This window comes from Anarrhichthys ocellatus, unplaced genomic scaffold (genome assembly GCF_004355925.1).
Source record: "Anarrhichthys ocellatus isolate YVR2014 unplaced genomic scaffold, GSC_Weel_1.0 scaffold26, whole genome shotgun sequence".
Lineage (NCBI taxonomy): Eukaryota > Metazoa > Chordata > Actinopteri > Perciformes > Anarhichadidae > Anarrhichthys > Anarrhichthys ocellatus.
This window is the reverse complement of record NW_022280056.1, coordinates 3,288,506-3,299,986: the sequence shown is the minus strand read 5'-3', so window position 1 is coordinate 3,299,986 and position 11,481 is coordinate 3,288,506. Positions and strand designations below refer to the sequence as shown.

Below are 11,481 nucleotides of genomic sequence, written 5' to 3'. Positions count from 1 at the left end.
CCCCCCCCCCCCCCCCCCCCCCCCCCCCCCCGTCTTCACAGAATCACACTCTGGTAGTAACAGCAGATGTTTGAGCAAGGAAACCACAGGATATATCTAGCAAGCTCAGGAACACACACACACACACCCCTGTATACTATCTCACTGAGTGTGTGAAGGCTTCCACTGATTAGGTTTTATGGCTACTAAAGCTGTAAAACCATCCCTCCCCTAATCTGAAACGAAGGATAAAGATCCATCCTACCTTGCTCCTCCACAACCAGATGTAAAGTTGTGTTTGGAAGTATAACAATATGTATGTATTTGCTTCTGACCTGGATTTGTGAGTGTGTGTGAGAGACGGTGATGACGTTGCTTTTACACTTTCTACCTTTGCGTCGTGTTGCTGTGACGGCTGCAGGAGCCCTCAGTCATCTTGTGGTCTGTATGTGTTGCTTTTATCGCGGTTCCTCTCTTCAAGGAAGTCGGGTTATGTGTGCGTAAACATTTGACTGGGTTCCTGGTACTGCAGCTATAGTTGTGTGTGTGTGTGTGTGTGTGTCCTCTGTGCTTAACCACAGTCGCAGCATTACATTGAAGTTTTGACTGTAGAGATCTTACAGATTTGAAGATTTGTACAGTTTTGCTGTTCTGGTCCGTACAGCAGAAGAGTTCAATGGCACTTCACATATGCCGGTATCACAGTAACCAAAGATGAATAACGTGTACGTCTACCTCTGAGGTTTTCTTCATGTTTACCTCCTTCTAAGTCCTCCTAGCTTCTGATTGGTTAGTTCGGCCCAGTTTCTCATTCCCAGGGTGTCAAACACCACTACTGCCAAATAACTACAATGTAAACCCATCCGTGGGATTGTTAGACGCTTATAGAACATGCTCTGGGTGTGAGAGATCGTAGTATATAAGGCCAGAAACAAACACACCGCCGGTGGTTGGGAGGGAAGACTGATGGCTCAAATAAACAGGACTTCAAACAGAGTTATTTGAGTTATTTTGAAGTTAGGTTAGAGATATTTGTAATGCGTTTTCTGTTCTTAAATTACATTGTTGACATTTTACTTAGTTTAAGTAGTTATTTTAAGCCAAACATGATGATTTTCCTAAACCTAACTAAGTGGTTTTGTTGGTCTGTCAAAGCGTCAGTATGTGACTTGTTGGAATAAGAACGTGTTGTTCGATCACGTGAGTTACAAATAAGGAAGCGTGCTCATCGTTTGCTTTATACATCCATGCTTGTGTCTCTATACTAAAGTCAGCCAGCAGAACATAAGCTGGACTGGAAACTGAGGTGTCTAAAGGTAACCAGATGGTCTGGGGTCTTGTCATCACCCGGCATAAAACCCTAATGAGACATAACGTGTTAATTATTGAGAAATAAAGGTGCTGGTCGAACAGAGAAGGCTAGCTGTTTCCCTCTGTTTCCAGTCTTTATGCTACGCTAAGCTAACCTGCGACTGGCTCTGGCCTCCTATTTAATGGACAGACATGAGCGTGGTATCAATCTTCTCATCTAACGCTCCTCGAGAAAGTGTTGAACGTTGTTGCTGTCGGAACGTTTAAAGAACGACGTTGGGGAATTCCTTGGAGCCGTGATCTACAGCAGCTGTTAGAAGAACTACTACTACACCTTCACACTGAATTTAGTTGAAGCAATTGTCTGGAAGCAGCCTCCCACATCACCATGTTGTTTTTAAAAGACAATAGACCTTTCCTGCTGTAAGCGACACATTGTTTGATTGTGTTTTTTTTGGAGGTTCTTTGTCTTTTTTTGTGTAAAGAGTCGCGTCACTTTTGGTAAATCAGAGTCAAACCCCATTCTTCTAATCTAATGACCGTTTCTATGAAGTTTCCTGCATATCAGTTGTCGTCACACCAGGAATTTTGGGATGTCTCGCAACGTGGTGACTGATGGTGACTAGAACTCAGGAATTTGTGTTTGCTCTGAGGAAAGCCTTTTCTAACAAAAGCCCAGCGGGGCTGCCTGGTGGGTTAACAGCTCATAGCCTTTATTCTTAATCGCGTCAAATGTCAAGCTCATCGTTTTGCATTCTTTGTCACTTTCGCCCCTTTTTACACGTGGGCCTTTTTTCTTGAGGTGTCCGTTTTCAATTGATTTCTGTAGAAGGGTGTCTGTGTTCTTTAAAGGACAGAAAACTCAGAAAACCCTCCACTCTTTGAGAGTGGAGGGTTCCACCGAAATCAGCTGATAACACGATCACAGGACACCTCACTTCACGTTTCACTTCTCAAAATAGTCGGGAATGTCCTGAATACTGAGAAGCTATGAATGAAACTGCTGCGTATGAATCACTCACCACCCCACAAGAACATACCACTGCCCTTAAATCTGTCATCCTTTCAAGGTAAAACTTTGAAAAAGTGAGGATTGATACAGTAACATGTCTATTAGACTTAAGATATCGCAATCATAGTGTTTATATCTCTGACACAGAATGGTGTGTGTGTGTGTGTTCCACCGCTGCTCAGCCTCTTCCTCAAGCTAAGTTAATTATATCTTCAAACTTGTAGGGCTTTACTTGAATCAAGCTGTGAGTGTTGTATTCGGTATGACTCAATATTGTGTGTGTGTGTGTGTGTGTGTGTGTGTGTGTGTGTGTGTGGCTACGTTTGTCTAGACCCAAGAGAAGAAAAAGAATTTAAAAAAAATCCCCATAAAGATCACAAAGCCTTATGGTAAGGTTTGGTTGGAGTTCGGGTTAGGTGTCAGGAAGAGGTTAGTTGAAGGTATAACCTGAAGTTGGAAATGAGAAGTAGGCTACGCTGTCTGAAAAAGTGACGCATGCTCTCACAAATTCCATGAAACTGCTAAATTTGAGCAAATAATTCTGCTTTCTAAAGTTTTGTGCACATATTCTGTAATACACGCTGTGCTTTTTAACATTGACGTGACATCTGTTTTAGTATTTTAATTTTTACCAACACAAACTAGGGTGTCGTTTTAACAGATGTAAAACTTAAAGATGCATAGTACGCGGTTGAGAGCATTAATATAGAATGAAAAATAGTCCTCAAGTCAGCTTCAGCTCCATCACCAAGAAGGCTTCAGCAGAGGATGGACTTTCTGAGACAGCTGAAGAAGTTCTACCTGCCAAAGACAATGACGGTGCACTTCTACACAGCCATCGTTGAGTCCATCCTCCATCGCGGTCTGGTATGCTGCAGCCACCGCCAAGGACAAAGGGCAGACTGCAGCGTATCATTCGCTCTGCCGAGAGGGTGATTGGCTGCAATCTGCCGTCCCTCCAGGACATCTTTGTCTCCAGGACTCTGAGGCTCTCAAGAACAGATTGTAGCCGACCCCTCTCACCCTAGACACAAACTGTTCGTGCCCCTTCCATCTGGCAGGAAGCTGCGGTCCATCAGTACCACGACGTCACGACACATGAACAGTTTCTTCCTGTCTGTAGTTGGGCTCATTAACAAAGCCCGGGACTTCCACTGACTCGGATAATTAGATCCTCGGGACAATTACCAAGCAGACCGGAGATGGGAGCGCAGCATGTCAGGAAAAAATAAAAACTTGTGTTATTCTTGAAAAATTGCTGAGAAGCATCGCCATTGTTGTTCGGTGGTCTGATACTTCCGCCAGCTGGAGACTCCACATTTTAGATAACATTGAACGATCCATGTCTCCTTGATCTATGCTGCAGTTGAACTCTTCAACTTGTGGTTCAGACAAAAAGAAAGTGTCGTCAGTTTCTGCGGCACACAGCGTGGATGAACGCAACGGCTCTGGGTAAGAGTGTGTAAAAGGTGTGGTTTAAGGTTCCTGTCTGAACACCGTCACACCCCTTCAACATAGCGTCGTCTCCAGACTAGATCAGTCTTCAGAGAAGCGCTCAGCTGGGCTTTGCTCCAATGTGACACTGACTACATGTATAGTTTGTGCAGCGTGTTTGTCAAACAAATGAGTCGTACACTCAAACCAGGTAGACCCACCTGGATCGGTGTGGCCACACCCATTAAAGAACTTTTCAGTCAATAATGGCAGCACTTTGTTTAAAAAGCAGTCATCTTTGAAATCTCTTCTTTAAGAGACGGTGCCTTTACGTACAGTATAAAGTGTTTTGTTACTTTAATACCATACTGCTTATACACAACAGTTTTAGATATGCGCTGCATACTTGTAACGTTTATCATAACTCCAAAATAAAAATGTGAAACTGTAACCCTGACCTTGATCTAACATGTCTGTCAAAACCACTAACCCCAAAAGAAATTTCCCACTTCCTCCTGAGGAAATTTTGATCTGTGCAGGCTCTCCACTAGGTTAAAAGTACCCCCCACACACACACACACACACACACACACACACACACACACACGTTATGCGTCACCTCTGCCCCTGTTTCTGGTAAGTGTGTGCATTTCTAAGCGCAACAGTCCGCGTAACCCCACCCACCTGTCACTGCACAGATGAATCACTGTGGTGATGATACTGTACACTACCGGGTCGCACTTCCTGTCTGTCCGCATGGCCTATTGTCTGCGTGATTGTGAGGGTCTGTCTGTCTGTCTGTCTGTCTGTCTGTCTGTCTGTCTGTCTGTCTGTCTGTCTGTCTGTCTGTCTGTCTGTCTGTCTGTCTGCAAATGACGTGATTCGGGGAAGAGACATACCACAGTTGAAAAAAAGTTACTAAAAATCCAGCAAAGTTGGTTTAAATAAGTTTTATTTCAAATATTATATAAAATATATTTAAAAAAAAAAAATATTCTTGCATATCTGATTCAGTAAAGACACACTCATGATCTGCCTGGCAGAGAGTAGGAGTAAGAGACGGTAAGCCTCTACATACAGTACATTTAAACCAGACCTCGTGACTCCAGATACCGTCTGACATCCTCTTCAATATTTCACAATGACAGCAGATTGGAAAGAGAAATCAGGTGGTATTTGAGCCATCGGCACCGGTAAACATTCACGTGTGATGTGTAAACATTCAACAACATTAGAGTATTAAAAGTCTGCTACAAGTCCTACTGGTACCACCGCCTGCTGACGGCTTCAGCCACCTCCAACAAGTCCACACCGTTGATGCTCTTAATGTCCTTCCACGATCCGCTTTTAAACGTGTCCGGGCCTCCGGGGGCCACAATACAGACCCTACAGTTTCTAGTGGAGCAGTCACAGTGGGCCCCGCTGCTGTGACAGTGCCATCACGCGTGTAGATTTCTCTTAATGCAGCCTTTTCCCACTTCCCGTGCGTCCTCAAGACCAGAAGGCGCTCTGTCCGTGTGCAAGTTGTGTCTCTGGAGGTAATGTGTGTTGAAATGTCTCGCCCTGTGCAACTGAAGACCCGTACTTGTCTTCTATGATACATTTTGCAGCTTTTCGGCACCATACAGGGAGATGCTTTTATGTGGAAACACTCCTGTTTTCTTGGTGAAAACTGCCTTCTTGAAATGAAGAATAATACAACCAGAACTTTGAATGGCAAGCTGGTCATAGTTTGTAAGGGAACTCCAACAGGAAGTCTTGGACAACGTGGGTGAGTGGCAGCTCCGGCACCCGGCTCCCTTCGCCACACAGCTCCATGATGCGCTTCCTGCACAGCTCCTGCAGCGTTGGCTCCCATCTCCTGTATGGGAACTTCAGGCTCTTCTTGGGAGAATTGACGTAATGCTCCAAAAGGGCAAAGAGCGTCGGGAAGGAGCGCTCGTTGCCCGCCAGTGAGAACTTCTGCTGCTTGTAGTCGATGCGCACGCTGGCCGGCCCGCTCTTGCCGTGGTAGGACAGCGTGAAGAAGACGTCCTTCTGCCGGCTGTCGCGGATGAGGAAGCTGCCCAGCGGGGCGTCCCGCAGCATGCGATGGGCCTCGTCCACTCCCAGAGGGCCCCAGTAGAAGGCGCTGCGCTCGAGCTTGGACGCAGTCTCTGTGATGATCTTGCAGTCCTCCTTGCAGGAGAAGGTGGGGAAGTGGGTCAGATACACGGAGGGGACGAACGCCGACCTCGGGTTCGGATCCGGGGCGGCCCGACGCTGAAGCTGATCCGACTCGGTGCGGCGAGGGCTGAGAGCGAGCTGCCTGGACAGCAGCGATGACGGGGACGAGGAGGATGAGGATGATGATGAGGATGAAGAGCTGGACAACTGGGTCTTGTCATGGCCTTCCACTGTGCTGTCGGCTACCATCCTACAGGGGAGAGCGGCCCCAGACCCTCTCCCATCTCTAACCACCACACTGACATCCTGAGAGACGAGACAAGAAAGAGCACGTTATTATCTTCACTACGAACATACATTCATTCATGCGTTACTAGTTTCACAGCAGCCCGGTCAAACTCAAGATAACAGTTACATCTTCATGTAAAACTATAAAGGTGGCAGTGAAGGTCATTGTTCACAAGAACAACACTCAACCTTTAGGCAATGGAGGCCATGTTTGGCTCTGATGCTCTAAAAAGACAAAGATGTGTGTGTGTGTGTGTGTGGGCGTGTGTGCACAAGTCAGTGACTGAGTTAGAAATACAAGTTTCCATGAAGAGGTACTCTGTTTCATATGACTGGAGTCTGCGGTTAGGCCAAAATACAGTCAGCCACAGTCAGATTACTGTACACGGACTGTACACACACACACACACACACACACACACACACACACACACACACACAGTTTATGGGGATTCTTACTGCGTTTTTTCTTTCTCACTTCTACCGACAATGACTGAAATCCCGGGTTGAAATCTAACTTTTTCAAGCCAATGATATAAAAGGCTACGCAGTTAGGAAAAGAAAGTAGTTTTTGAAGAGTTTTTTGGGGATATGCAGTTTGTCATACTAGACGCTGGAGCCTGGACTCAGATGAGGTGATGAACACCTGTAGATTCTCATCAGCTGAGTACAATCTACACCAGAACTCTCCTCACATATCAACTGCCCTGTGTGCTGTTCACCTCCTGTGTGTCCACTGTGAATTAATGAACAACTTGTGCTACCAACAAACAAACAAACAAAACATCCAGGGAAAGGTAATGATTAACAGGTGATGTAATTCTGCGGGATCTTTTTAGTTTCAATGTCAGACGATCATGGGGACAAAATTCAAATTATAGTCATATTTCTGATTTTTTTTTTTTTTTTTTTTTGTAAATCTTTAGAGCAAATGTTTATCTTTGTTATTTCAGTGGCTGCATTGTCTCGTGACGTTTTACTTTCCACAGCAAACATCTGGACAGTGAGAACCAAACACGAGTAAGAAGAGTGAAACTCCAGCATGCAATGTTGGCCCCAAATAACAGTCCATGCACACAGTTCACATTTCAATCACTTATTTGTTCCACTGCACAAGGCCCAGAAAAAAAACCATTCATGAATGCTGCAAAGCACCAAAAAAAGAGGAAAAAAATAATTCCAGTTTGAAAAGTCTTACCGTTTTGTTCTAACAACAGCGGTTGTTTAATTAAAGATCCGTTTGTCTATAATCTCAGAGCGCGTGGAGATGAGTTGCTGTCTTGCAGGTAAATCCTTGACGCAGCGCGAGGTGGAGAGCAACGGTGAGTCTGACACCTCGGGAGCAACTGAACCGTGATTTCCACCCGTCAGGGTTAAGACTCTCCTGTGTGTTTGTGTGAATGCGTGTCCTCCCGTGATAAACACTCCTTTATACTCTCGTCAGCTCCGCCCGCTTCCACGAATAGACACGACTCTTTAGCGGCAGCCAGCCAGTTTCTCTGAAACGAAAGTGAAACTGATCTCGGCCGCCTCTGGTCTTTCAGTTCGTTTGAACGCGCTTGTTATTTGGAGAAAACCGCAAAAGCCACATGACAGTCGGACGTTACAGAAAGACATGGGGACAGGTCCGAGTAATGGCAGCGTTTACTCCACAAGGTGTGCTGGTTTTTAGTGGCGTTTTATGAGCCTTAAACGCACAGTTCACCCTAAAAGACTTTATTGTGGGCGGCTACATATGAAACGACTCACAACCAGGTTTGTGGATTATTGTAAGTAATTTGGTCCTGATTTCTGGAAATAGACATTACTGTTGAGTTTTATTAAATGTGGTTTTTTTTGGCACTTCAAGCACCACAAGCCGAGTGACATATAGTCCCCTTAAATTGGTGAAAAGGCAGACATCTACATTTATCGCACAATTATGTAATTGTAATTATGTCATTTTGATTTTGAGCTGAACTGTCCCTTTAATATTTGGCTTTGTAGTCAGTCTCTCTCAGTCTGTCATAAAAATTGTTATATTAATTCGCTGCAAATGTTCGGTTGTAATCCATATGTCATTTCAGAAGAGCACAGGATGTGCTCAGTGTATTTTTATCATTAGACATTACTTAAATGTTTTCACGTTCGTCATTAGTCTCCAGAAGAGTGTGCACATCAGGTGCATGTTTTAAACATTTGGCCCCACAAGGTAAGTCCTGTTATGATAATGATCTCAGCAGTCAGAGAGCACTCGTGTATAATATCAAGTCACAAAAGAAGGAACATTCTGATCTTTAGGTTAAAAAAAAAAAAAAAAAAAAAAGAGGCAGTAGCGGACAAATCAGTTGACTCGTGCCTCGAGAGAAACCGAACCAGTGTCGCTGCTTCACTTCTTCATTTGTTTTTAATAGCTCTTCCACAGAAAGGTTTCTCTGGCCTCCACATTTGGTGTGATTCATCTCAGAAATGCTCATATTGTGACACCCTGACAGTCATTCCACTATTTAGACTTTCAACACCAAAGTCACATCAACACAGTTCCCCTTTGAATCCCATTTTCTTTTGTCATGTAGTATTAATGAGACGCAATCAACCCATCATACAGTGGAGCATTTGTCCTATTCCTCTTTAGCTGTGGTCAAAGGGTGGTTATGATGACCAGTGAGACTCAGAAGAGTGTTCTTTCTAAGTAACAGCTGTTTCACTTGAAGTACACTTCACTGAATGTTTTTCCAATCTCACTTTTACTTTATTGTGTGTGTGTGTGTGTGTGTGTGTGTGGGGGGGGGGGGGGGGGGGGGGCGTGTACATTACCTAATCAGTGTTTCACGCCAAATGATTCATGTGTTCGGCATAGATCTGTTAAATAAGTAGTGTAATGTACAGTGAGGCCATTCTAGATATACAGTACCTGCACATTAAAACATCACACGCTGCATCAGCTCGTCCTAAAGAGCTTGTCAAATGTCTGCATACACACACACACATACACACACATAAATATGGGCATTACACCAAGTAAATAAGTAAATATAAACTTGTTTTTCAGTGAGAGCCAGATGAAGCTCCAAGTGGTCATGTTACAACAGAGCGAGGGAGGCAAACTGAAAGTTAAGGAAAGACTACAGGTCAGCTGGCATTACTTAAAGAGGCAGAGGCAGGGAGGCAGAAAGGCTGTGTGTAAGTCTCTGTTATGGTCAGTTTCATTTTATCAGGACTAGCCTGACTCAACTAGCACTCAGACTAGCCTGCTGGTTCCATTAAATCTGTTGGTGTTAATCATGCCCACTCTGCAGCGCTGACATAAACCTCCTGGGCTTAGTTCCAGTCTTGCACCACTCATCTTCTTCATCAGGTGTTAAAATGTGTTTGCTCCTCACTCATTTTGGAAACAGGCCTGCAACCAGTTTTGTGGTCTTTAGGGCAGCAAAGTCAGCAGGAAAAATGTTGGCACTGCACGCTCCTGCAAACTGCGGACACGTTGAATGTGGACGATTGTGCATTCGGGCCGAGCAAGTGACGTAGTATACCGAGCCCTCCGTGGCTCCAGGAGGTAGCTGCACAGTGATGCCACTTAAGTCAGTTAGGACTGAAGACTATAAGTAAGAAAAGGAAAATATGTCTGGTGGTGTGGAGTTAGAAAGAAGGGAGCTCATCACCTTTGCTTATAACTAGCTGGGGTGGCTTTGAGAATAATCGCTGTAATCAAATCTAATCAAATTTTTCTTTTTGGGTGTTGAACATTATGTTCCCAATGCAAAGTTGCAGCATGCAGAATACATTCCGATCAGTGCAGCGAGATATGATTCAAGTAAAGAGAGAGAGAGAGACAAAGAGAAGGAGGGCCGGATCTCCAGCTCTCTGGCTGTCTCTGCTTAATCAGAAACACACACACACACACACACACACACTGCTCTCGCTGCACGTTTGTTTTGCATTTATTTCGTGCATTGAAGACATATTCTAAATCACTATCGTCTCATTCTGCGCAATGCATTTTGTAACAGCATGTGCCTTGCGTGCTCGTTAGTATACGCACTCTGTGTTTGTTTGCAGGTGTGCGTGTACTCCATAAGTTTCATTTCTGTGAAACAGGGAGAGAAGCAAGAGACTGAAACACAGCCAGTTTAACAGAGGATTTGTTGTGTCTAATTACAGAGCCATGCAGACTACTGACTGTGTGTGTGTGTGTGTGTGTGTGTGTGTGTGTGTGTGTGTGTGTGCGCGCGTGTGTGTGTGTGTGTGTGTGCGTGTGTGTGTGTGCATGAATGAATGCAGCGGTTCAACAGAAAATACACACATGCATGAGAGCCTGCAGTGTGTGAGGGCCCCTCGATGCATGACAGATGGATGAAAAGAGTAGGGAAAATCAATTGTTTCTAGTCCTGCAGGAGCTCTTAGTATTAAACCATATAAGTCTGCATGCTTGGAAGATCCTGAGACATGACTACTGATTATCAGCAGATGAAAAATGTCTCAGCGCATGCATTCTGGAAGTTTCTGCAGGAGCAAGCCGATGCTTCGGTGCTGTTGTTTTTCACTTTTAGATTTCTGGGATCTGCTGAGATACGTACTGGTAACTAGTTAAGTTTCATTGTTCCAAGTTATTGTCGACCTGCAATTTTCAGCGAGCAAAAGTGTGTCACACATCAAAGACAGACAGAGGATGAACAGGACCTGTGTGTCTGTGGGTGTGTCCTCATCCGTGGCTTTGTGTCAAGTAAAATGAAACTGTTGCATCCCAGAGGCGCTCTGTTCATAGCGTGTCCCTGTCTCACACCACCGGTCCATAAAGAATCATCTGCACTTCCTTGTCTGGGAACAGGAACTTTCTTCAAAGCTTAAACTCTATTTGTTCTTCTTTGGCTGTGACTAACATTTGCATGGTGACCAGCGGCATGCGGACATCAGGCCTTGCACCATAGCAGAATGTACTTTCAATATGAGGACAATCTGAAAACAATGAAAATGTACATTAGCTTCTTGTCTTCTGGGTTACACTTTCAGTTTGCTTTACTTTCATTTCTATGTGTAATCATTGATGAGGGTTACTGGCAATTACAGTGTCAATAATAGGGCTTGAATGACGGTTACAGTAAACAGTTATCTTCTTGTAAACACATCTGCTGCACATACGTATGTTATGAGCCAGCTGTGACGCTTTTGTAGTGTACATGTCATGGCAGTAGCAGCTTATCTTGCATGGTGCACTAAACCAACAGCTAAATTATCTTTAAGCGCTGTAAAACCTTTATCTTTGGTTGTGTGTGTGTGTGTGTGTGTGTGTGTGTGTGTGTGTGTGTGTGTGT

General features: G+C 44.5%; 1 protein-coding gene across 1 annotated transcript; it reads right to left on the bottom strand.

Annotated features, from left to right (window-relative positions):
- Window positions 1-5,367: 5,367 nt before the first annotated feature.
- Window positions 5,368-7,587, bottom strand: socs1a (suppressor of cytokine signaling 1a). The gene is made up of 2 exons (XM_031862159.1): window positions 7,389-7,587; window positions 5,368-6,208 (listed from the first exon to the last, which is right to left on the bottom strand). The coding sequence occupies exon 2, from the start codon at window positions 6,149-6,151 to the stop codon at window positions 5,462-5,464; it is 690 nt and encodes a 229-aa protein (XP_031718019.1). The 5' UTR covers window positions 6,152-6,208; window positions 7,389-7,587; the 3' UTR covers window positions 5,368-5,461.
- Between the last annotated feature and the right edge of the window lie 3,894 nt (window positions 7,588-11,481).

Bases quoted from the DNA above. Each gene is read 5' to 3' on its own strand.
- socs1a (XM_031862159.1), bottom strand. From the start codon at position 6,151: ATGGTAGCCGACAGCACAGTGGAAGGCCATGACAAGACCCAGTTGTCC.